The 27,896-nt window shown below is 37.8% G+C and overlaps 1 protein-coding gene across 4 annotated transcripts in view; it reads right to left on the bottom strand.

The window, feature by feature from the left end:
* The window catches only part of MSRA (methionine sulfoxide reductase A), a 426,296-nt gene that overhangs the window by 100,314 nt on the left and 298,086 nt on the right, over positions 1-27,896 (bottom strand). For all 4 annotated transcript variants that reach the window (XM_041765377.1, XM_041765379.1, XM_041765380.1 and 1 more), the window contains one exon: positions 10,286-10,392. In XM_041765377.1, coding sequence (XP_041621311.1) covers positions 10,286-10,392 — 107 coding nt within the window. The remainder of the gene's footprint in view (positions 1-10,285; positions 10,393-27,896) is intronic.

Below are 27,896 nucleotides of genomic sequence, written 5' to 3'. Positions count from 1 at the left end.
ATGACACATTGGCCTTTTATGACTACGGATAGCATAGTTTATTACAGCAAAATTCATGAGATCCTTCTTCAGATAGCTGTGTTTGAAACAATTGTAATGAGAGTCTGGCAACTAATCAGTACATAATTAATATTTGATAAGGCAATTAATGTATTAATTTCCTGAAGAAGATGGGGTCAAAGGAAGGAAGGAAGGACATTTTCAAATTTTTAGCCTATAGGTGCTTACAAGGAAACACAAAGGATCTGTACCTCCTGGTAGGGAATTGTCAGATCCAGTTATGGGATAATGATTATAGCATAACTGGATATTTACTAGGTATGTTGAATTTCTCTCAGTTGAGTTGGTATAATTAAAACTGCTTTCTGGATTAGAAAACTGAAAAGGCTCAGCTTCAATTAATATATATTGGCTGGGGCACCTGGGTGGCTCAGTCAGTTAAGCATCTAACTATTGATTTTGGCTCAGGTCATGATCCCGGGGCAGCGAGATCAAACTCTGAGTTGGGCTCCGTGCTCAGTGTGGAGTCTGCTGGAGATTCTCCTTCTCCTTCTGCCTCTCCCTCCACTTGCACACATTCTCTGTCTCTGTCTCTGTCTCTGTCTCTGTCTCTCAAATAAATAAATAAAATCTTTAAAAAATATATGTGTGTGTATTATATATATGCTATTATATGCTAATAGTATCTATGTATGCTAGTATGTATGTATTGATGTACTTATATAAATATTTAGTCCATAACTAGGGGTATTTTACATATACATAAAGTCTCATTTAGTTTTTATAATAAAACTTTGAGGACATTTTGTTAGATAATTTAAAACGAAGACCAGAGAGGTAAGGTGGTAAGTGACTTAAGATAGTACTAGAACATTCTTTTCAACCATTCAAATGTTATTTTGATTACACACACAGACACACACACATACACACACCATTTTCTCCTCCAATCATCCCCAAAATGCAGCTCCTAAGATTTTTTTTTCTGTTGTTATTTTTGGTATGCTACTTTATTCTGCTAAGTAGCATAGGAGTAAAGTTGAGGTTTTTTGAAGGTATATATGTTTGAAAGGGGAAAAGCCTATGCAAATTTCTCCCTCTCTTCAAAAGTAGGCAAGGATCTCAAGGAAGAGATCAGGTCCCATCTGCTCTGGAGAATTGTGTTGTGTGTTTAGCCCTGGGATCCAAAGGATACCCACTCAAGGAGCATGGCCTGCATTTCTGAGCAGACCAGAAAAGAAGAGCTCCCAGTTTCAGTCCCCCATTTGAGGCTGGACATGTGTTGGTAGCAGTCTGGAAACCAAGCCTGAAGACAATGGAAGGCTGAATAATAGTGCCCCCAGAATCTCAATGCCCTCATCCCTGGAACATGTGAACATTATTTTATGTGGCCAAGACTTCATAGATATGATTAAATTAAGGATCTTGAGACAGGAAGATTATCTTGGATTATCAGATAGCCCCAAAATGCAATCACAGGTGTCCTTATAAAAGAAACGCAGAGGGAGATTAGACACACAAAGGAGGAGGTGGCAATGTGAACATCGAGGCAGAAAACAGAGCGATGTGGCCTCATGCCAAGCAAAGTCAGCAACCACTAGAAGACTAGAGTCAAGAAAGGGATTCTCCCCTAGAGCTTTTGGAGGGAACACAGCCCAGCTGAAACCTTCATTTTGGTCCAATGAAACTGATTTTGGACTTCTGGTCTCCAGAACTATGAGAAGATGAATTTCTATTGTTTTGAGCCACCAAGTTTGTAGCTGCAGTAGTCATTTGTAACTGAGGGAAAGACAAAAAGTCAGATATATGGAAAATTAGAAAAAGGAAGACAGTTTCATGTACTAACCACTGACTTAATCTTACCAAAATGTTGTTTTAAGACTGTGGCATTTAGCAATTCTTCTGTCAAGAGAGTTTGCTAGATAGGCTTTGAAGTCAAGAACACTATGTGTAACTCAATAATTATTTCTTCCTGGTACATAACACATACTCGATAAAGCAGCAATTCCCCAAACCTCCAAAATTGGTCTCTTTGTGGCAACAGTGAGTCTGTATAAGAGTTAACTTTGAAATACAAAGAAATATAAAACCATTCATTATGATGTTCACTGCACAGCTGTACAATTTTCTATGAGTGACTGTGGTTCTTACCCTGAGTCCCTAGACCTCTCGAAGTTCTTTTTTTTTTTTTTTTTTAGATTTTATTTACTTATTCATGAGAGACTCAGAGAGAGAAGCAGAGACATAGGCAGAGGGAGAAGCAGGCTTCCTATAGGGAGCCTGATGTGGGACTAGATCCCAGGACCCTGGGATCATGACCTGAGCCAAAGGCAGATGCTCAACCACTAAGGCACCCAGGTGCCCCCCGCCCCTTGAAGTTCTTGAGCTTTATTCAAAGGTTTGGAGCTCTGAGCAAGAATTATATGTTAATTCTTACATATACCATAATAATAAGGCACTCTGAATAGAAGATGTCTCATGGGAAGATGGCAAAATGACTGTTTGGAACCTCAGAGGCCATGCTAAGGAGTTTAGATTTCATTCTAAATGTAGTGGGAAGCTGTGTACGAGTTTGAGAGAAAAAGGAAACGACTGTAATTAGATTTAGGATGTTGCTCTGGCTGCCCTGTGCAGGTGGATTGTAGTAGAGAGGTACGCAGCCCATTGGTCTAGGAACAGATAACAGTAGCCTGGACTATGACAGTAAACATGAAAATACAAAAGTAGGCATAAATGGAGACCTATCTCAGAAGAAGCTAGGCTAATCCGATTAGCTGGAGGGGAGGAGTAAAGGAAAGGGTGAACCAGTGATAACTCCTAGGGATCCTGCCTCAGTTAAAAGATGATAGCTGGGAAAGCCAAAAATGGGGGAGGGGAAACTCTTAGGCTTGTTTATTGGCAGGGTGGGGAGGAGAGGGAATGAAGCCTCCAGATTAGGAAATATTATGCTGGTAAGTAAGGGGAATTAACAAGTAGGCAGTGGAATATGGGGATCTGGAGCCAGAGAGTAGTTCTGGACCAGAAATTTTGAGTGTCAGCAGTATAAAGATGATGGCATTTAAACTGCGTTAGAAAAAAGAAGCAGGGAACACCTGGGTAGCTCAGCGGTTGAGTGTCTGCCTTCTGCTCCTGGTGTGATCCCGGGATCTGGGATCGAGTCCCTATCAGGCTCCCTGCATGGAGCCTGCTTCTTCCTTGGCATGTGTCTTTGTCTCTGTCTCTGTCTCTCTCTCTCTGTCTCTCATGAGTAAATAAATCTTAAGAAAAAAAGAAAGAAAAAAAAAGAAGCAAAAACTTAATTAGTAGCACAGGTAGATAGGTTATTTGGAAATGAAATCTGCTCTCTTTCTCTCCCCCCCCCCCCACACACACACAGGCACACATGCTGAGCAGCCAAATAGCAACTTGCCAGGGCTTAACTGGAGGACATAGAGAATCACTGACTCTGGCTGCAATCTCCGTGCTTTGGGAAGAAAATTAAATAATCAAAACTGAACAAAATTCTAGAATGACTTCAAAATTTGGGGAAGAAAATTAAATAATCAATGCTGAAACAATTCTAAAAAATGCTAGTCATCCGATTAATGTATATGGTTTTTAATCTTTCACTTTTGATACTTCTCTTTAAAATGACACTATATAGAGTATAGATGACAGATGACAGACAGCTAGATAATTGAAATTTAAGATAAAATATGGTAAATACTTGGAGATTATAGCTGTGTTGAAGATATGGATGAATGAATGGGTGGGTGGATGAGTGGATAGATGGGTGAACAAACAGATGGGGAGACTGATAGAGACAGATTTTAAAACACTATTTTATATTTGGCGCATGGTGGATAATTTAACATTCACCCAAAAAGTTTACCTAGAGGAAACGTCGTGCTTGTTCATGAAGTTTCAAGGAGCTGGGAAGGAGATAGGTCATACGATAAGGAGAACTATCTTCAGACTTATTAATCCTCTACCAAATTTCAAGAAACAAAATCAGTAATCTAAAGATGGAGAAGAGTTACATTTTCAGAACATAAGAATCCCATCTGAACACCCACATCCCCTGCCAGAGGCCATGATTCAGTTTAAAATATTAGAAAAGGTAATGACAGGTTCACTTGGGAAGTAAACTGTCTACATTTGATAATCCAAAGGCAATTAATAATACATTAAATTGTCTCCTCCAACTAATATCATTAGCAAATAATTCCATCATGAAACTCAGGAAAAAATATAAAAATGCAGTTAAGAAAAGATTACAAAATCTTCATCCAAAGTCAAGAACACGCCCACATATTGTGCAAAGTCTTCAGCTCACCAAAGACATGATGCAGCCGTCGTATTCTGTGCACAGAATCCAGCACCTCCAAGGTCAATGAACCCCGTATGAAGTTTAATTTTCACTCTAATCTTCTTCTATAATGTTCTCTGGCCTCCTTTAATCTGAATGAAAATTAGCAAACTTCTTCAGCCATTTTTCCTTTCCTAGGGTTGTTGGTGAGCCTGGTATCTACAACCCAGCCAACTTTGCAGAAAACCACAGTTTAGATGGAAAATCACTTTGGGTTTCTGGCTCATCAGCAGTACTGCACATCTAATTAGCTCAACAATTGGTCCCTGTGATAAAATCAGCTAATTTTATGTTCAAATGGCTGCTCCGTGGTAAGCAATACTGTCACTCTCAACTCCAAGTATAAAGAAGTTGCTGAAGAAGCTGGTTAAGAGGGGGTCACTGGGGGCAAACTAGTGAAGACTATTAAATTAGTAACCTAAGTCAATGTTATAGTTAGTGCACAGGGGTCCCACCAGGGCTCAAGATGAATTCCCAGAATGTAATGACAGGGCCAGAAATACCAACTCTTAAAGGGGAAATTAGTGTGTATAAAAATGCATGGAATGAGTCATCTGCAGAATCTCCTGCTCTCAGAAATAAACCTATATGTTTGTGAAAAGACTATGAGTCCTAGGCCTTAATCTAGTATTGTTAAGAAATGATTCTACCTAGATTAAAGACCTCTGTGGTTTCAGGAATTTGTGCAAGGTTACCCTAGGTAGAAAACCTAGGAAAGTCAACCCCAGGAAGTCACCTCTTCAGCTTCCTCCTCTCTTTTACTCACCTGTTAGGGCAACTGGAGATATCTCGGACTCTCTCCCTAATTTGTAGGATCTATTAGAAACATTATTAAGGTGGGCATTTTTTAAGGTAAATGCAAAAGCAGAAATCAAATTCTTTATGGTATAAAAGCTAATTGTATCATCTCTCATAGGCACTGCAAATTACTGACTTTTTTGATGTGTATATTACCAATTATACCAATTGAATGATTAGAAATTTATACAACTTTCAAAACTAGAAACAAGAAACATGAATGCATACAATTTTACACAGAGATACAAAGAGATACATACATACCTACCTCTATCTAAACATATTAATTATATCTATATATGTATATAGATAAATATAGTTAGAGATATATAAATGATTTCATTTATCTAAAGTGCTTAAAACAGTAATTAGCATGTAGATGCTGTTCATGTGATCATCAACATCATCACCATTATATAGCTACATATATACTATATATGAATCTATAAACTATGCATGTAATGGTATATTATGTAACTACCTGGTTACAGCAGGATGCCTGCTGAAAAATAAACTTGTCTTTTTCTTTCTCTGCCCTAAGAGAGGTGCCAGAAAGTCACTAAATCATGGTAAGTCATCCTTCAGGCAATGTAGGCAATCAGCTGCCTGGATGGGATGGGGTACGGTAGATAAGGGACCCCTTGTAGACAGTCACATCAGTCACTTCACATGCACCAGCTCAGACCCTCTCAGCCTCACCATCCTCTCCTCCAGCTACCGCTGCAGTCCTCAGCTCTGTATGGACTCTGCTTAGCTTTAGGCAGGTGCAACCCTACAGTGATTCACCTCACACACATGCCATGTGCCTCCTGTCTCCTGCTGCAGGGACACAGTCTCCTGGGTCCAAACATGTGCCACTCAGAAGCACAGAGTGAACCCTTGGGGAATGGCATCTGATAGATATGTGCTTACCTTCTTCTTCCAGAATGACCGGTCATTCCATAAGGACCAAGAAACTTATCACTGACAGCCCAGACCAAATTATATCTGTTCTCCCTCCTTTCTTTTCCACCCCCCCTGCCCCTTACTCCTCCTCCATGGCACCAGACTCCCACGTTAAATGGGCAGTCCTCAGACACAAGCCTTTGCCACAAGCTGTGTTCCATGGGACCTGGAGTAAGATAAAACTTATAGTGGTCACCCAGGTAGGGGCACAATTAGCCCTACTGCTCACCAGGGAAGGTGACAAAATGAAGCATTTTGTTCTTCAGTTCCCAAAAAAGGAAAATTATTTGACCTGTGTGGTAGAGATCTGGAAAGGGGTGAAGGAGTGCTCAAGGTGGAACAGAAGAAGAAATCCTGGCCCAGGGCTCCTCGGCAATGACTGTGTCAAGAATGGAAGACCTTTCTGCACTTGATGGAGTCCAGTCAAGGGTCCATAGGGCTGCAGCTTTCAGCTCTTTCTAATGGTGACTTCTGAAAGTAAAACTACTTGACCCTCACACTGCGTATCTCCAGAAAAGAAAGGGAGAGAGCATTTTCTGGTGCAGCAATGCTGATGGCCATGAGGAGTGTGTTCCATGGCAGTCCCACGCTCTTGCAATAAGCCAACACAGGAGCAGAGGCTTGGAATCCTGGGTATCCCAGCCAGAGACCCAGACTGACATGCCCTGTGCCCCCTACAACAGAGATACCCTTATAGACTGCCGTGCTGTCTAATCTGGTAGCCATTAGCCATATGCAGCTATTTAAATATATAATTAAATGAATTAAAATAAAACAAAACAAAATACTCAGCTTCTTGGTTGCATTAGCCACATTTCAATGTTCAATTGGCCAGAATGTGGCTAGTGGCTACTATTTTGGAAAGTGCAAAAGAGACCAATGCGATCATGGCAGAAATTGTACTGGAGATGCGGCTCTAGTCTAGATTTTAGTCTAGAGTCAAGACTCTGGGCTTTAGTCAGTCAGGAGGCAAACACTGGACTTGCCACTCACCTACCGGGGGAATGTACGGCCACTTTTATTTATATGGTAAAATAAAAGAAATGTGAGAGTATTTGCTGAGTTGGTAATAAAGCACTCATATGTGGTTACATTAACAACAATGGATATCTGGATGCTGGGGGCACAGGAGACCCTGAACTTTATGTAAGACCCTACTTTTAAAAACCAAGCAAAAATATGTATATGTATGTATGTATTTAGTTCCCACATACTTAGGTACAAAACACTCAAAAAGTATTTGGTTAGACAACTATCTAGAGTATAAGATTAACATTCCCTAAATCTACAAATCTACAAAAATAATGGAGAAATTATTAAAACAGTTCATTGCATTTAATATCTAAATTTTATTTCCTATGTTTATCAGTTATCTAAAATCAACATGGGCTCCACGCAAAGCTAAGGGTAAGAAACTATACTGGGTTAGAAGCCAAAAAATTAGGTATAAGTTAGCCTTTTCATCATCAGATGGAAAGCACTAACCTTTTGAACTTAAAATTCTCATTGTGAATACCAGAATATCATCTCATTTTGCCATATTCTAGAGAGACATTAACATATTTCTCAAGCCTCTTAGTATAACTATTGGTATCTTAAGAGACTGTGGAGCACAATACTAGGTAATTTACATACTGCATCAATCACATGTCAGTATTACTTGTTACTCACATGGCCTTTGTAATTAAATATAGTGAGATTAAACCAAAGAGAAGGAATTTTTAAGTTCTTGCTTGGGGCTGATGCTCTGTTGGGCCTACCTAGTACAGCATCTTGCCTGGTGTAGGCATTTCCCTACCCACCTCTCAAAAGTTAGTGTTCCACAGATCCTGAGCCTTCTCCTCTTTTATCATTTTTCCTAAGTGACTGTATCAGCAACTAGGGCTTCATTTACCAAATATAACTCCCAATAATAAGGGCTACCATTTATTGAGCATGAACTATGTGCTAGGCCCTGTGCCTTACAAGCATTAACCCGGTTAACAGTAACAACAATTCTCCTTGCAAGGAAGGAATAGCCCACATCTCCTCCTAACAATCATCTGGATGCCCAGATCATAGGTACCTTAAACTCCACGTTTCCAGACTTAATTTACCTTTGCCACAAATCTGCCTCTGTTTCTCCATACCTTCACACAAAACATCACAAGCCAAAAACTACAAATCACCCTGGATTCCTCCCTCTTATTTTTTCTCCACTTCTAATCAATTTCCAAGTTCTATAACTTTTACTTCCTTTATATCCCTTTATCCCATTCAGACTGGCAACACCCTAAGGAAGGGTCCCATCATTTCTGGTCTAGAGTCCTGTATCAGCTGTCTAGCTCATTGCCCTGAATCTTGTCTTTTTTCTGTAATCCAAGTTATTCTAATGGAGCATTCTAATTCTGGGCATCTGAGATACAGGGATAATAATGAGGTCTCTCTCCTTATAGGGTTTGCATGAGTTAAATAAGATAGTTTTCTTAGTGTCAAGTACTTGATAAAAAGTTATGCAGCTGACATATGAATTAAGATAATTTGGTGCTGGAGGCTACATGCTTAACCACCACCGCATATGCCCAGGTGAGCCCATCATTATTAGGAAAGTCATGATGAAAAGACAATAAGAAAGGATAATTTGCAGTGAAAAGTTTTGAGAATGACAGTATAGATATACTCCAATTACTCTAAAACTTTGCAGCTTTAACAACAAACATTTATTATCCTTTGGTTTCTATAGCACCACTTAGCTTGGCAGCGCCCTTGGCTTGAGGTCTTTTGAGGTTGTAGCCAAACTGTCAACTGGGGCTGCAGACCCATCCAAAAGCTTCACTGGGGCTGAGGGGCTTGTAGGATCTTCGGGACTCGCCACATGAACCTTTACACAGGGCTGCCTCACAACATGGCAGCTGGTTTCCCCCAGGGCAAGTGATCCAAGAGATCATAAAAGAGGGCCCCCAATAGGGAAGCCAAAGTCTTCTAATAAACTCATCTCAGAAGTGACATCACACCACTTCTGTCACTCATTAGGAGTGGGTCATTAAATCCAGCCCATACTCAAGGAGAGGGGTTTACACAAGGGTAGAGACCACTAACAGCCATCCCAGAGGCTGCTTACTATTATCACCCAAATAGACATCACAGCCCTGGAGGGAGAGGGTGTGCTAAGAATAAGTGGGGGCCTATCAATATCTCTTTTAGCCCTCTCTGCTTTTCAGAGTTGAACTGACTGTGAACTTCATATCCTGCTACTGGCTCTATTGTTAAGCATAAATGTAAATCAGGAGATATAACAATAATTAAAATTTAAGTATCATCACAAAGTTTTAAAATTAAAGCAATGCAAGTTATTTTTAAAAGAACCAAAGCTCTGTTGGAGATTTTTAAATATTATACAAGAGTGAAAATAATTATGTCATGCTGTAGTATCTATATTTCTAAGAAGTATTTTATTATAATTCAATCTACTCTTATTAGCAAGAGACAGTGAGTATTCTGAGTTGAACTGCGTGCCCAAAAAAATATAGGTTGGAATCCTAACTCCCCAGTGTCTCAGAATGTGAGCTTATTTAGAGATAGTATCTTTACAGGGGTAAATCAAGTTAAAATGTGGTCATTAGGTTGGACCATACCTACTATGACTGGAGTTGTCATAACAAGAGGAAATTTGGACACAAAAACAGACATGATAGAGAAAAGATAATGTAAAAAAGGTATAAAGAGAAGACTGCCATCTATAAGCCAAGGAGAGGGGCCTGGAGCAGAACGTTCTATGGCAAGCCCCAGAAGGAACCAGGAGCCAAGCAGAGCCAGCACCTTGATTTTGGACTTCCAGCCTCCAGAACCATGAGACACACATTTCTGCTGTTTAAACCATCAGTTCGTGGTACTTTGTTATGGCAGCCTGAACAAACCATTATAGAAAGAAGAAAGAAAAAATGAGATTCAGCAAGAGAGAGAGAGGCAGAGAGAAATAGTAAAGAAGACTATATGTCAAGATACATATTCATCTGAGGTGAGTTGATTTTAAAAAGAAATTCACAAAGGCCTACTTCTAAAATCTCATTTAGCATATTTATGGACCAGAAGCTGATGGAAATTGTGTAAATGGAAGACAGTGGCAGGTGAAAACAACCAGATTCTCCTTCTACAGGTGGGGTCTGACTTGGTGGAGACCAACAGTGGGAGTCCAGGAGCAAGACAGGGCCCTACCTTCTGGTAGTCTTCTTTGGACCTCAGGGCGACCTCCATGTGCTCGGTAGAGGTTGGATAGATGGCTGAGCGGTACTGAGTGCCATAGTCATTGCCTTGGCGCATGCCTGGGAAAGTAGAAAGCAGAAAGGATTACTGGAGTGGACCAGGCAACAAGGCCAATGTCACAAGTTCTCTATGATTCCTGTGTTACTAAGTGCTTGCATTTTTTAAAATTGAAGTATAGTTTGACACACAATGTTACAACAGTTTCAGGTGTACAACTTAGTGATCTATCAAGTCTTACCTTATGCTACACTAACCACAATGGCACCTACCATTTGTCACCATACAATGCTATTACAACACCTTTGACCATATTCCCTATGCTGTGCCTTTAATTCCAGTGACCTATTCATTTCATAACTGGGAGCTTGTACCTCCCACTCCTCTTCACCCCTTTTCACCCATCCCCCACAACCCTTTCACTCTGGTAACTATCAGTTTGTTCTCTGTATTTATGGGTCTGTTTCTACATTGTGTGTGTTCATTTGTTTTGGGGTTTTTTGTTTGTTTGTTTTTTGTTTTGTTTTTTAGATTCCACAAATATGTGAATTTGTCTTTTTCTGTTTGACTTATTTCCTTAGAATAATATCCTCTATGTCTATCCATGGTGTCACAAATGGCAAGATTTCATTCTTTATCCATTCATCCATCAATGGAAATTTAACATTGCTTCCATATCTTGGCTATTATGAATATTGCTGCAATAGACCCAGAGGTGCATATATTACTAAGTGCTTATTTTAATTTCATCTTGACACTCTCCTTAAAAAAACACAAAGTATATTTGTTTTGCTTTGCTTAATTTAATTACAACATATATGTTTGAACTTAGGTAAATTTATTACAGGTCTTAGATCATAGTAGATGCTCTACAAATATGTATTTTTCTATGCAGATATTTAAACCATAACATATTCCATTTTTCACTTGCAAAGCACTGTGCTGTGCATTCTTTTTTGGGATCTTAATGAGATACTCTGTGTGGCAGGTTGTGGTCCCTCACTTGGGAAACAAGGAGATGGGATTATGTATGTGTAAGCACATGGCATACTGCTTGGCACATAGGAGGTGCCTATAAATGACTAAATAACTGATATTCAGTGAGTCTGAAGAGCTTGGCTAAGGTCATCCACCCAATTAAGGAAAAACCTGAGCCTTAAAGTTAGCCCAGCCCATTTTCCACTCTGTCACAGCTGCTAAAGTATAGATCCTGACCAATTTATAACTGAATAATTTAGTCCCCAAAGTTAAACAGCCACAGGCTGAATATAGATCTCCTATAGATCTCCATGCTGTTGTCAAAACGAACTTCCCATGTGTTTACTGTATCATTCAAAAATCAACCTCAGTTTTAGCAAGCGCTCCAAGACTCCTCCAACAGAAGATTCAGTCTTCCAAAAAGAACAGCTTTGTACTTTCAGATATTACTGTACATGGGAATTACCGGGGGATATTGTTAAAAATGCAGATTCTGGTTCAGTAGGTCTGGGGTGAGCCTGAGTGAGACTCTGCATGCATTTCTAAGCTGCTCACGAGTGGTGCTGACCTCCAGACTGCACTTTGAGTAGCTAGGGTTTAGAATTTGCTCAGATGTTTTCCAGATTCTTTATAATCCATCAACAATAAGTTTAATTCCAATAATGCAGTGAGGAAAACCTAAGTCTTTCAAAAACACAGGTTCCTGAGGTATGCAGTGTACAGTGCTCCCTCTGCCTCCCCCCATGCCCCCAGGAGGCACACACTTTTTACTAAACTCCTATTCAAGACTTAGTTCAAGCGACTTCACTCCACAAAACCTCCCTTGAGTGCTCCTTAGGGCTGTGACAATCACTGACTTCTTTGTCTCAGAGATTTTATTGTATTGCCTTGTTATTATATGGTTGTCCCTCTTCCTTGTCTGTGAGCCTTCCAGAGGGCAGAGCCTTACAGTCATAGGACCTGGTATAGCATCAGACAGTTGGATATACTTCCACTAATATTTGTTGCATGAAGAACATATGAGTTTATATCTTGTGATCCAAAGCCCTGCAATCAATACTGGAGTGCAAATCAATCAATCAAAGTGCTTTTTACTTTGTAAATGAAAATGCAAATTCAAATGTAAATAAAAGAATCTTTCTTAAGAGCTCTAGGAAAAAGTTACCAGTGAACTAATACGTTTGACTAGTAGAGGGAAGTGTAGTAGTTAAAGACACTAAAAGTTCACTATGGCAGTTAATGAATAGACAAGCTAGAATTCATGATCAAAACTAGAGGCTAAAAATAGAGGTTTAAATAATAACAAATGAATAGGATTTAGGGTCAAGTCATAAGCTATCTATGGTATGTACATGCATACTTGTGCACCCAGTGGGGGGTGTTTTCTGGACCTACTTGTTTATACTTCAGATTGGCTGACTTCCTAGAAATTCCATCTTCCCACCTTCAGAGTTCCATCCCCACCTTGCCACACACATGGGGACCAGGAACTAATTAGTGGCTTAAACAGCCAATATTAATGACACCAGAATATTAGTTTAATAATATATAATAAAAATAAACCAGCTCATGTCTCCAATAAGCACTGTATAATACCAAATTAGAATATCTATTTCATTCCTATATAAGTTATATATTCACTTAAGTATCATAATATGATTATTATAATATACAACATATAGGTATTATTACAGCACAAATATTATTTATGGTATCTACTGTGTAGGTATTGTTATAGTATTATTTATTAAGCACCTAACATGGGTCGAATACCTTTCCAGGTGCTGAGGATACAGCAATAAATAAAAGCAAACCCTACCTTCTCAGAGTTCACATTCCAGTATAATTTAAGAAATTGGATAAATACACATTCCAGAATGGCACTTTGGCAACATCTTTTTCTTTGCCTTCCTGAATGTCCCCTCCTTCACTTAAATGAAAGGCTTTCCTTGTGTGACCACTTCACATTCTTTGGTGCACAATGATGTGATAGTAGCTTGTTGTTCTCTCTGAAAATATTCTCCAAAACATTCACCCAAAAGATTGGTGGATGGCTGATTTTCAGTAAAATCTGACCTATCTCCATTCGGCACAAGGTTCAGAACAGTAGGGTCTCCGTGTGGAGTTGTTATATATCTACTCAAGTTCCCTTTCTTGTGGAAGATAAACTAGTATATGAGTAAAAGAGGACATGCAGAAGTGATTTATTTATATTTTTCAACAAATTTTGCTAACATTCCATGTGCCTTGCACACTGAAGACAATAAATATCTCTGCATTTGGATGAAGACACTTGAATTATCATAGGATTATGAGAAATTGCTGCTTATGAATAAAAACTGACTGTTTAGCAAGCAAGATAGGGATAATTAAGAATCATCCAAGGAAATTATAGAATAGTGGGCCCTTCCACTGATCATATTTTCACAAATAGTCTTGTAGAAGAGTGCACAATAAAATCTTTAGACTTATATCCATATTTAGAGCTCTCTTATAGTGATATTACAACCTGAGGGGTAGAAACAGAAAATTGCATGGTTGGGCAGAAAAGATGCACATGACTTGTCATTTCTAGACAAGTTTATAAGATAATGCATTTCTATAAAAAACAATCCATGGATTATTTTTTATGTAATTGTGGATTGTACTACTACTACAAATCAGGATAAGAATTTATGAACCCTTTCCTGAAGCCATGAACTCTTGAATTAAGTTCTAACTTGATCATCTGCTAACTGTAATACTACAATACTGATAGGGCTTCTGTCACTATTGTCCTTGTCTTCTTTGTGCAGACTTTGGCTATCCCCAAATCTCCCTGGACAGCTATAAAAAGGAGTAACATAGTGGGCATTATCCACAGCTCTGCCCTAGACACCTCACACCTCTCCCTTTGCACCAATCCAAACTGACTATTCATCAATATGGAAAAATGGGAATTATTCACACAGTTACAGTCACTATCTTCAAGTCTTACAGATTTGAATTTACAGCCCTAACTTTCTGATCCCAACTCTTCTTGGATGTTTTCACAAACCTGACAGCTCCTCATATCAGAACCAATATACACTCTTCCCAGTCACTGTGGCTGAACCCCTGCTTGGCCAGAAAGGAAAACAAGAAAATGTTAAAGAGATACAGTAGGGGATCAAGAGAAAACATCAAAGCCTTTATTCAGATATCTTTGAATTTTGAGTGACACTGGATAAGACATTAACTCTCTGGTATATTCATGAATAACAATGTTAATTTGATTAAATTTTTTCAATCAAAATTCATCCCAAGGAGAAGGTATTAATATCTTAAAACCATACACACATTTCCACAAGCTTATGTGTGTGTTTGGTTAATTCCAGTGCATGTACATTTCAGTTCACTGAGGAAGAGGCTTATTAAATGGATAGGTGCTTGAAATGTGGAAACAGATGGTTCACTGGGAAGTATGATTTGATGCTCAACAGATTGAAAAACCTATAGAAGTATGGATTTTCTGTTCTCGTTATTTTTAATACATTGCATTTACAGATATTTAGCATCATTAAACTTTTCACCATTTCTTTCAACCACTATTGGTTTATGTTATGAACACAAAATAGTAATTCACATGTGAGGAAAACCTGTTCACTAAATCTCTCATAAGAAGCCTAGAGCTCAGAGCTACAAGATCTTGTTTTTAAGTCTGACTTGCCACTGACATACTTTATGTAAATTACCACATCTTTCTGAGCTTCAAACCTCACTTGTAAAATAAGGATTATATGGACCTAAACTATAGGCTTGTTGTGAGGAGTAAATAAGATGAAATCTGTAAAGCACTTTGTTTACTACAAAAAATTACATAGGTGTTAAGTGCTTTTATTTAAACCACTTTTAATAAACTTGGAATGCTTCAGAATAACTAGTTTGAAATAAAAATAACAAATGATGTCACACAAGATACTCTAGGTACAACCCTTTTCATTCTCTGAAAAGCATTAAATAATATTCTTCTCTCAGATGCCCACACAGTACAGGTCACATAGATCCAAAGAGATAATCAGAATCTATTTTATGTGTGTAGAAATGTACTTGTTTTTAACTCTTCATTACATTTTTTAGCAGAATTATCTTCTCCATTAAAATTTCACCTCTACTAATCTCCAGCCCCGTTCTCTATTTCAATGGAAAACAAATCCAAGAAAGAGGAAAACTCTTTTGAGTGAATGTTCCTACACCTGCCCCATCCATGAAGAACTTTCCAAAGTAATATCTCCTTGACCTCTGCTCCGAAGTATGGCAAAATCAGGTCTTTTTGGCACTGATCCCAAGAAAGAGCCTGGTCCAACCAATCAAATCACAAAATAAGTGAAATATTTAACTCTTATACCTGACCTAAACATTCTTTGTATGCTGTTATCAAGATGGCAAAACTAATCAAAATTGCATTGCAAAAAAGGACAGAAAAATGTTAGTGATGAGAATTCCTACTTGCTTTCCCTTCTTCCATAAATAAATACATTCTCTCCAACACAAAGTATTCACATAGTGCCAACTGTGTACTCAGCACTATGGAAGCTATGCAGAATTAATTATAAGCTTTGATCCCAAAAAAATAGCTGGGAAAAGGGAAAGAGAGAAAGGAATGAGCTTGACCCTATACTGCACTGTACTGGGTTTTTGCCAACGTTTCCCCTCACATTGTAGACAGCTGTCATTAATCTTCAAATTAGTCCGTCAAGTTGGTATTCTCCACCTTCTTTGACACAAAGGAAGCTGTGAATCAGGGACATTAAGTGACCTGCCCAATGCCACAGAGCGGGTAAATGGCCATGCTGTGACCAAAGCTAGATCCACCTGACACCAAAACTGATGCACAAGTTAGAGCAAAAAAAAAAAAAAATCAAGGACAATGGAACAAAGCGCACTGTAGGTGATGCATCTGGAAGGGAGCATCACCACCTAAGGCCCAGAAATAAGAACAAGCTTGGTATGCGCTGAGGACTGTGAAAAGACAAGGCTGGTTCTGCCTATAAGCCTAGAAGGAGATGAAGCTGGTTAGTTGAGCAGGAGGCCACATAGAAATCTGGACAGGACATACTGGGGACCAGATACATTTAGAAGCATCAGGCTTAAGGAAGCCACCCGGAACCCTGGGTAAGCATAATCTTCAAAAATCCAAAACTCTCTTTCATACAGATTCAATGTCACAAAGTTCACTGTTCCCTCCACTTGGCTTTGGAAAAACTGAGACGATAAATTACTGACACTATTCAGCTGTTTTCATGTTCCAGGAAAGCAAGTGATGGGCTTGCTGTAGTTAGTGAAATGAAAATAACTGGCTGAGAAACAGCATCTTGTGCTGATCATTCTCCCACAACACTCTCTAAACTAAGTAATGAGGACTGGGCTTTGGGGCCTTCTTAAAGAGGACTGACCTCTTGGCATCTACCAACTGTTTGCAATTTCTCCATCCACCTTCTTCAAATAAGATTTGAAAGAACAAACCATCCTGAGACTGTTCTAAGATTCCATTCTCTCTCTCTCTCTATCTCTCTCTCTCTCTCTCTCTCAGCAAAGTCACAGAAAGCATTGGAAAATAGAGAAATACTTAATCTATAATGAAGTAAAAAGACAGAAGTTCTCATCTGCTCAATGGGCCTTCTAACCTTAGCTCATTTTTGGCTACCAGGCCTGTTTTACACCTTTTAACTGGAGAGATGAGAAATCTGCTTGAACATGGTAATTTTAAAGGAAAATTCACATACTATGGCTTGTTTCAAAGTGATTAAGAAATTCCAGGACTCACCAGTTGATAGTGAACATCAGGGCAAAGGAGGACATATATATAAAGGGCCTGCAATGACTATGTTAGGGAACTTCAAAGGAGCAACATCATTAGAGGGCTCTCCATGTTGGTTGCAGAGACAGGGTGACTTCCATCAGGATGAATCCATATTCTTCTCTTCTATAAACTGCTGCTAGGAAAAAAATGGATCCTGACTCATAATTGGATTTTGTCATGAGACAGTTCTTAATTCTAAAACCAGCTCTGCTGTTAAATAACTGTGGAACTTCAGTCAAGTTATTAGACTCATCTACACTTCAGTTTCTTCATTTGGAAAAATGAGGGTGATGGTGCCATACTTCCTCACAGGGTTACTAGCTATCTTACATAGGAGCTCAGTAAACATAATTCCTCCATCCCCTTGTGACTTCTAATGCAGAAATTGAAGAAAGAGACTTTTTCAACATACTTCTTAAGAATTTAGAAATTTCTCAGTCAATAAAGAGTTGCTGAGCATCTACCTCAGTTCAGGAATCTTACTAGGACTTCAGCTAAAATACACACCAAAGAACCTGATCTTAGTTTCAGAAAATTTCTACAATGTATCTATCATGTATCATCAAATGGATAAGTATGAAAAGAAGCAAGATGTGCTCATTAAGAGTGAACAGAGATCCATCAAGCATCCACGCCTCTTAACCACTCTTCCCTCAGTGGCAATCAAGAATTTGGGTTAGACAAGTTTAAAACCAGTTTTATTGCAGTAAAATTGATATACAATAAATGCTATATATTTAAAGTATACGATTTGATCAGTTTTGACATCTATATAGATCATGAAACCATTGCCACAATCAAGATAATGAACTCCTCCAAAATATTCCTCAGGCCCCTTTTAAATCTGTCCTTCCCACCACTCTCAGTCCCCACCCTCAAGCCTCAGGCAAACTTTCAACTACATTCTATCATTCATTTAGGTTCATTTGCATTTTCTAGAATTTTATACAGGTGGAATCATATAGCATATACCATTTTTTTGGTAACTCAACCATGTTGTTATAAGTTCAATAGTTCCTTCTTTATTGCTGGGTAGTGTTCCAGTGATTGGATATCCTACAATTTGTTTATTCATTGACCTATTGATGGACATTTTGGTTCTTTCCTGCTTTGGGCTATTAAAATAAAACTAGTATAAATAAATGAGTATAAAATGGTATAAAATAAAAACTAGTATAAATAGTATAAATGTACAAGTCTTTGTATGTACATATGCTTTCATTTCTTCTAGATAAATACCCAGGAGTGAAATGGCTGGTACATTTTTGTTTAATTTAAGATTGCCAAGCTTTTTCCAAAGTGATTGTAATATTTTATATTACCTGCCAGCATTGTATGAGAACTCCAGTTGTCTTATATATACAGACACTTGGCATTGCCAGTCTTTTTAATTTTAGCTATTCTAATATATGTGTAGCAATAGCTCATTGTGGTTTTAATTTGAATTTCTTAACGCCCAATGATGTTAAGCATTTTTCATGTGATAACTTGCTATCTGTACATCTTCTCTGGTAAAGTGTTCAAATATTTCATATATTTTTAAAATTGTGTTGTTTTCATATTATTGAATTTAAAGAGTTTTTTAAAATATATTCTGGATACAAGTGTCTGATCAGATATATAACAGGAAACTGCTTTCTCCCAGTCATGGTTAGTCTTTCATTCTCCTGTGACTTTCAAAGAGCACAAATTAATTCTGATGAAGTCTGAATTATTAATGGCTTCTTTTATGGATCATATTTTTGGTGTTGTACCTAAAATTTTTTTATCTAACGTAAGTCACAAAGATTGTTTGAATGCCTGGTTATCATTAATGGATACCAAAAAGAGTGACTTTTACCTTGCTGGGTGCTGGATATTTTGTAATGCGACGTATATGCCCATATTCTTTGTTATGAAATGAGGTTAAGTTACTTGGCAAAAGCTATGTATCCTTGAACTTAGGGGAAGATTATGGAGTAGGGGAACCCTAAACTCATTTCATCCCACAGATGCAACTAAAAAATACTCACATTAGTGTAAACAGCCCAGAAAGCCACCTAAAGACTGATTGAACAAAGTACACGACTAAGTGTAAAGAAGCCACACTGAAGAAAGTAGGAAGAGCAGAGATGTGGTAAGGAGCTAAAGGGGCCAGGCCATCTGTGGGGTAATGTGGAGGGGAGGCCAGGAGCCATGACAAGGAGAGGGGAGAGAAACAGACTTTCATACCAAAGAGAACCATGTGAGGAAAATGAATCCCCACAACATTTGGCTTTGAAAATTAGAGGGGCTGAACTTTGTGAGTTCTTACAACCAGAGGGACTTAAAGCTGGGAATTTTGAAAATCAGCAGGCTAGGCTCTGGGAGAACTGGGAAGGTAAGAGGAAGCTGAGTCCCTCCTCTTAAAAAGACAGCATGACAAAAAGTCCACAGAGATACAGAGTAGAAGCAGCAGTTTGAAAACCTGGGGCATACAAGACGGAGAATTATTTACTAATCTCAGAGTGTGTCCTGAGGTGTGGTGTTTGCTAAGGGACTTCTCTAAGAACAAAGGAGCTAGAAGGTGCCATCTCCCTCCTTTGCCCCCCAGCATAAACACATAGCCACCTGTGGGAACTGGCATGGCACCAACATTCACTAACAAGCCCTATGCCTAGCATCCCCTATCTACACAGCTTCCACAATCCGCAGATCTGCAGATCTGCCTTTCCAGTCATGCTTGCCTCAGTCCCAGCACTGCAGGATCCCTCCCCCAGAAGACTGGCACACTCTATTAAAATTGTGCACCTTCCCCATGCATTTTTTGCAGATCTTCCCTGACCACCCCTGGTGGTGCCAGTGGGGTGGCAGCAGCAGGACGTAGTTTGTAAGCAGGCCAGCATGCACACTGTTCAAACTGCATGCCCACCCCATCCACCCAGTCCCAGTGGTGGCAGTGGTGGCATATCCCTTCTTGCTGGCATGCAAACTTTGTAGGCACCACTCAACTGACCCCCTTTCAATATACTCTTGGTCAGAGCCCATTCAAACCAGGCTAAAAGTCTAGCAGTGTGTAAGCAGCCCTAAAAGGATCCAGCACCACTCCAAAGTGGCTCTGGCCCTAGGGTGAGAGGAAGATAACCATACACACCAAGCAGACACTGTAAACAGTTGGTGTGATTATAAAGACCACCCACCAACAAAAACTTCTTTGAGACAACATAGGGAAAGCAACCTGCAGTTTGGTGCTATTACATCTCTGGCAAATGCCTTATCTGATTCAGCTCAAGCCCAAAGCAGCCCCAGACTGGTCCATTAACACCACAGAGATCAAACACTGCCCACAACAGACAAAGAGAGACATAAATGGACCAAAGGAAAAAGCAGCCAAGACACAATGGCAGGGTATGCACAACACACCTAGGAGATATTCCTGAAGCACCAGATTCTGGAGAATAGAAGATACTGCACTTCAGGACACTATAGGATCTCTTCTGCCTAAGATCATTATTTCCAAGAGCAGGAGATGTAGCTGACTTTCCTAACACACAGCAATAGTCCAGAGAGTTAGACAAAATGAAGAGATTAGAGGGATATGTTCCAAATGAAAAAATAGGACAAAACCACAGCAAGAAGCAAGACATAAGCAATATGCCTGATAGAGAATTTAAAGTAATGATCATAAAAATACTCACTGGATTTGAAAAAAAGAGTGAAGGACATCAGTGAGACCCCTAACATAGAGAAAAAAAGAAACTGGAAATGAGTAACACAATAAATGAAATTAAAAATGCAGTAAATGGAATAAATGGGCTAGAAGAAGTTAAAGAAAACATCAGTGACCTGGAACAGAAAAATTAATTAATGGAAAATAATCAAGCTGAGCATGTGAGAGAAAAAAAAATTGTACCAAATGATAATAGGCTTAGGGAACTCAGCACCTCCATCAAGCATAATAATGTTCATATTATAGGGATCCCAGATGAAGAAGAGAGAGAAGAGGACTGAAATCTCTTTGAAGACATAACAGTGGAAAAATTCCCATAACTGGGGAAGGAAAGATAAATGCAGATCCACGAGGCACAGAGATTCCCCCCCTAAAATTAACCCAAAGAGGTCCACACCAAGATACATAGTAATTAAAATGGCAAAAAGTAGTGATAAAGAGAGAATTTTTAAAGCATTGAAAGTTACAAGGGAAGCCTCATAAGATTATTAGCAGATTTTTTAGCAGAAACTATGCAGGCCGGAAGAATGTAGCACAATATATGTGAAGTGCTAAAAGGGAAAAATCTGCTATCAAGAAAACTCTACAGAGGAAGACTATCATTCATAAGGAGAGATAAAGAGTTTCCCAGACAAATAAAAGCTAAAGGAGTTCATGACCACTAAACCAGCCATACAAAAATATTAAAGGGAACACTTTGCATAGAAAGGAAAGACTATAATTAAGAGTAAGAAAAGTAAGAAGCACAAAAGCAGTAAAAATAAGTATATCTATAAAATCAATCACAGGACATACAAAATAAAAGGATGTAAAGAATGATACCACACACCTAAAGTGTGGTAGGGACAGGAGTAAACAATGGGTTGAAACTTAAATGATCATCAGCTTGATATGCATAGATCGCTATATGCAGAAGATGTTATATACAAACCTAATGGCAACTACAAATCAAAAGCCAGTAATAGATATTTAAAAAATTTTAAAAAATCCAAGTAGATCACTAAAGAAAGCCAACAAAATGTGACAGAAGACAGCAAGAGAAAAACCAGAGAAGAACTACAAAAGCAACCACAAGAGACCTGGGATTGAGTCCCGCGTTGGGCTCCCTGCATGGAGCCTGCTTCTCCCTCTGCCTGTGTCTCTTCCTCTCTCTCTCTCTCTTTCTGTGTGTGTGTGTGTCTTATGAATAAATAAATAAATCTTTAAAAAAAAGCAACCACAAAACAGATAACAAAATGGCAATAAATATCTATCTATCTATCTATCTATCTATCTATCTATCTACCTATCTATACATATTTATCTATCATTACTTTTAGTGTAAATGGACTAAATGTTCCTATCTGTCAATAATTACTTTGAATGTAAATGGACTGAAGGTGATGGAATGGATAAAAAGCAAAACCCACCTATATGCTGTCTACAAGAGACTCACTTCAGACCTAAAGACCCCTGCAGTTTGAAAGTGAGGAGATAGACAAATATTTATCATACAAATGGATATGAAAAGAAAGCCAGGACAGCAATACTTTTATCAGATAAAATCTATTTAAAAAAAAGAATATAACAAGAAACAAAGAAGAACACTATATAACAATAAAGGGAACAATCTAACAAGAAGATATAATAATTGTAAATATTTACACACCCAACATTGGAGTATCCAAATGCATTTAATAACAGTTTAATGCAGTTAATAACAAATATAAAGGAAGTAATCAATAGTAATACAATAATAGTAGAAGACTTTAACACCCCACTTACATCAATGGATAGGTTATCCAAGCAAAAGTCAACAAAGTAATGGTGGCTTTGAAGGATACATTGGACCAGATGAATCTAAATGATATATTCAGAAGATTCCATCCTAACACGGCAGAATACACATTTTTTTTCAAGTCTGCATGGAACATTCTTCAGAATAGATCACATATTAGGCCACAAAGCAAGTCTTAATGAATTCAAAAAGATCAAGGTCATACCATGCATCTTTTATGGACCACAATATTATGAAACTAGAAGTCAATCACAAGAAAGAATCTAGAAAGACCATAAATACATGAAGGTTAAATAACATGCTACTAAACAATGAATGGGCCAATCAAGAAATCAAAGAAAAAAACAAAAAAATTACATGGAGAGAAATGAAAATGAAAACACAATGATCCAAAATTTTTGAGATATAGCAAAAGTGGTTCTAACAGGAAAGTTCTCAGCAATACAGGCCTACCTCAAGAAGCAAGAAAAATCTCAAACAAATAACCTTACACCTAAAGAGTTACAAAAAGGACAAACAAAACTCAAAAACAGCAGAAAGAAGGAAGTAATGAAGATTAGAGCAGAAATAATTGATACAGAAACTGAAAAAACAGAACAGATCAATGAAACCAGGAGCTGGTTCTTTCAAAGATCAACAAAATTGATAAACCTCTAGTAAGACTCAATGAAAAAAAAAAAAAGAGAGAGAGAGAGAGAGAAAGGACCCAAATAAGCAAAACCACTAGTGAAACAGAAGAAATAATAACCAATACCACCAAAAATAAACAATTGTAACAATACTATTGAATACTTATATGCCAACAAATTGGGACAACTCAGAAGAAATGGATAAATTCCTTTTTTTTTTAAATGGATAAATTCCTAGAAATATATAACCTACTAAAGCTAAAGCAGGAAGAAAAAGAACATCTGAACAAACAAATGACCAGCAATGAAATTGAATCAGTAATCAAAAAAAACTTCCAAGAAACAAAAGCCCAGACTCAGACAGCTTCACAGATGAAATCTACTAATCATTTATTTTTTTAAAAGATTTTATTTATTTATTCATGAGAGATGGAGAGAGAGAGAGAGAGAGAGAGAGAGAGAGAGGCAGAGACACAGGCAGAGACACAGGCAGAGGGAGAAGCAGGCTCCATGCAGGGAGCCAGATGTGGGACTCAATCCCAAGTCTCCAGGATCACACCCCGGGCTGCAGGCAGCACTAAACCCACTGCGCCACCAGGGCTGCCCTCTACCAAACATTTAAAGAGTTAATACCTATACTCAAACTGTTCCAAAAAAATTCAAGAGGAAGAAAAACTTCCAAATTCATTCTATGAAACCAGTATCACTCTGATACCAAAATCAGATAAGACACCACCAAAAAAGAGGACTACAGGCCAATATCCTTCATGGGTATAGATACAAAAATCCTCAATAAAATGTTAGCAAACCCAACAATATATTAAAAAAATAATACACCATGATTAAATGGAATATATTCCTGGGATGTAAGGGTGGTTCAATATTTGCAAAACAATCAATGTGATACATCACATCAATAAAAGAAAAAATAAAAACCATAAGATCACTTCAATAGATGCAAAAAAAAATATTTTACAAAGAACAACATCCATTCATAATAAAAACCCTCTGCAAAGTAGGTCTAGAGGGAACATATCTCAACATAATAAAGGCCTTACATGAAAAACCCATAGCTAACATCATACTTGATGGTAAAATGCTGAGAGCTTTTCCACTAAGCGTCAAGAACAAGACAGGGATGTCCACGCCCATCACTTTTATTCAACATAGTACTGTAAGTCTCAGCCACAGAAATTAGACAACATAAAGGAAAAAATGCATCCAAATTGGTAAGGAAGAAGTAACTCTCTCACTATTTGCAGGTGACATGATATATATAGAGAGAAAATCCTAAACCCTCCACCAAAAAACTACTGGAACTGAATATAAATTCAGTAAAGTCACAGGATACAAAATCAATGCACAGAAATCTGTTGTATTCCTATATACTAATAAGAGTATAATCCCATTTACAATTACACCAAAAGCAGTAAAATATCTAGGAATAAACTTATCAGAGAGGCAAAAGACTTATACTCTGAAAACTATAAAACACTGATGAAAGAAATTTAGAACAACATAAAGAAATGGAAAGATATTCTATGCTCATAGGTTGGAAGAACAAATATTGTTAAAATATCTATACTTGCCAAAGCAATCTACAGATTTAATGCAATCTTTATCAAATACCAACAGCATTTTTCACAGAACTAGAACAAACAATCCTAAAATTTATAGGAACCACAAAAGACCTCAAATAGCCAAAGCAATCTTGAAAAAGAAAACAAAACTGGAGGTATCACAATTCCAGACTTCAAGTTATATTACAAAGTGGTAGTAATTAAAGCAGAATGGTACTGGCATAAAAAGAGACACACAGATCAATAGAATAGAACAGAAAACCCAGAAATAAATCCACAATTAAATGGTTAATTAATCTGCAACAAAGCGGGAAAGAATATCCAATGGGAAAAAGACAATCTCTTCATTCAATAAACACTGTTGGAAAAACGGACAGCCAAATGCAAAAAAATGAAATTGGACCATTATACATAAGAATAAACTCAAAATGGATTAAGGACCTAAATATGAGATCCAAAACCATAAAAATCCTAGAAGACGGCATAGGCAGTAATCTCTCTGACATCAGCCATAACATCTTTCTGGATCTGTCTCCTTAAGGCAAGGTAAACAAAAGCAAAAATAAACTATTGGTATTACATCAAAATAAAAAGCTTCTGTACAGCAAAGGAAACAACCAACAAAACTAAAAGACAACCTATTGAATGGAAGAAGATATTTGCAAATGACACATCCAATAAAGGGTTAGTATCCAAAATATATAAAAGAACTTAGAAAAAAGCAACACCAAAAACCCAAATCATCCAAATAAAAAATGGGCAGAAGACATGAACAGACATTTCTCCAAAAAAGACATCCAGATGGCCAATAGACATATGAAAAGATGCCTAACATTACTCATCATCAGGGAAATGCAAATCAAAACTACCATGAGATATCACCTCACACTTGTCAAAATGGCTAAAATAAAATATTAAAGAAAGAACAAGTGTTGGTCAGGATGTGGAGCCCTTGTGCATTGTTGGTGGGAATACAAACTGGTGCAGCCACCACCATAGGAGACAGTTTGCAGGTTTCTGAAAAAATTAAAAATAAAACTACCCTAAAATCCCATAATGGCACTACTGGGTATTTAGCTGAAGAATATGAAAACACTAATTTGAAGGGATGTATACACCCCTATGTTATTGCACCATTATTTGCAATAGCCAAATTATAAAAGCAGCCCAAGTGTCCATCAAAAGACGAATGGATAAAGAAGATGTGGTATATATATATATATATATATATATATATATATATATATATATATATATATATATATACACACACACACACACACACACATACACAATGGGTATTATTTAGCCAGATTAAAGAGTGAAATCCTGCCATTCACAGTGACCTGGATGGAGCTAGACAGCATAATGCTAAGTGAAATAAGTCAGAGAAAGACAAATAAATACCTTATGATTTTGCTCATATGTGAAATTTAAGAAACAAAACGAACAAAGGGGCATAAAAGAGACAAACCAAAAGACAGGGTCTTAACTAAAGGGAACAAAGAGATAGTTACCAGAGAGGGGAAATGAGTCAGGGGATGGGTGAAATAGGTGAAGAGGATTAAGAGCACACTTATCTTGATGAGCACTGAGTAATATTTGGAACTGTTGAATCATTATATTGTAGCCTTGAAACTAATACATAACTGTATGTTAACTATACTGGAATTAAAATTTTAAAAAATAAAAATTTTAAGTAGCATGTCCTTTGGTTCTTATTTTCAAGCACTTATTTTGGACCAAAGCACCTTTTAATCTAGGTTAATTTTCCTATGAATGAGGTAAACTTTTCTGAGTACCTGATGCCCAGTGAATTTTTATATTTACCACTCTGGCTGGCAAAAACAGGTAGCATTTCGAACCCTGTATGAGTTCTGGGAAATTTTCCCTCTAATTCTTCAAAGTGATTCTTTTCCTGGCTTCAAGTTGTTTAATCACACAATATTCTGGTCAGTACTCAGACAATCACTTAAAGGAACACTTTGCAGACAATCACTTAAAGGCACACTTTGCAGAAATCCAGAGATTTCTCTCGCCTCCCTTCTTCCTTCCTTAGGATCCCTAAATTTCCACATCCACCTCCTCAACTCCTGGATACTGTGAGGCTTGGCCTGGGCTCCTTTTCCTTGCTCAGCAGCAGAGAAATTTGCTCTATGAAATCAGATGGGGGCAACTGTAGGATTTATTTGTCTCTCTGATGTCCAATGTCTTGAGAACCATTGTTTTATATATCTTGTCTAATATTTTGGTCCTTTCAAATATCACTTCTAGCCCTAATTTTTAAAAAATCATTTAAAGTTAAAATAATGGGCACAGGGGCATGGATAGCTGGGCTGAAAATTTTCCTTAGGTTTGAGTGGAGTTTTTTGTATCTTTTGTTCTATGTTACTATTCTGTTAACAAATGGACTCTAAATTTATTTCAGTAAAATAATTCAATTTAAAATGTGCAGAAATGGCATCTAGATGTTGACAAATATCTTTATTTGTTTTTTGAAAATTTTATTTATTTATTCATGAGAGACATAGAGAGAGGCAGAGATATAGGCAGAGGGAGAAGCAGGCTCCCTCCTGGGAGCCTGATGTGGGGCTTGATACCAGGATCCCAGGATCATGCCCTGAGCCAAAGGCAGATGCTCAAACATTGAACCACCCAGATGCCCTAGCAAATATCTTTAAATTCCCATCTTTAATCAACAAATCAATTTTCTCTTTTACTTTTTTGTCTTTGTTCTTCTTTATCCCAGCTCCATTAGACAGTGTTAATAGCATCTTCCTTCCTTAAGTGCTCTTCCCCTTGGCCTGGTAACACCACCTAAGACTTTACCTATTTCTTGACCAGCTTCTATCTATCTGCTTCTCCATCTTCCCCCTTAATTCTCCTTACAACAATTGTTCATAAGTTTGGCCTTTTGCCATTCCCCTCCCTTGCATGTGCCGTCCAATGGAATCTCCCTTTTCTATGGTAAAAACTTACAAATCTATATTTGTGACTCAAATTCCCTTTCAAGTTTCAGTCTTGTAGAACCACATTCCCATTAGACAGTTACCTACCTAGGCTCCTTCAGTTCCTTCAGTTTTCAACTAACCT

Source organism: Vulpes lagopus, chromosome 8 (assembly GCF_018345385.1).
Source record: "Vulpes lagopus strain Blue_001 chromosome 8, ASM1834538v1, whole genome shotgun sequence".
Taxonomy (NCBI): Eukaryota; Metazoa; Chordata; class Mammalia; order Carnivora; family Canidae; genus Vulpes; species Vulpes lagopus.
This window is presented reverse-complemented; position numbering and strand designations above follow the sequence as displayed.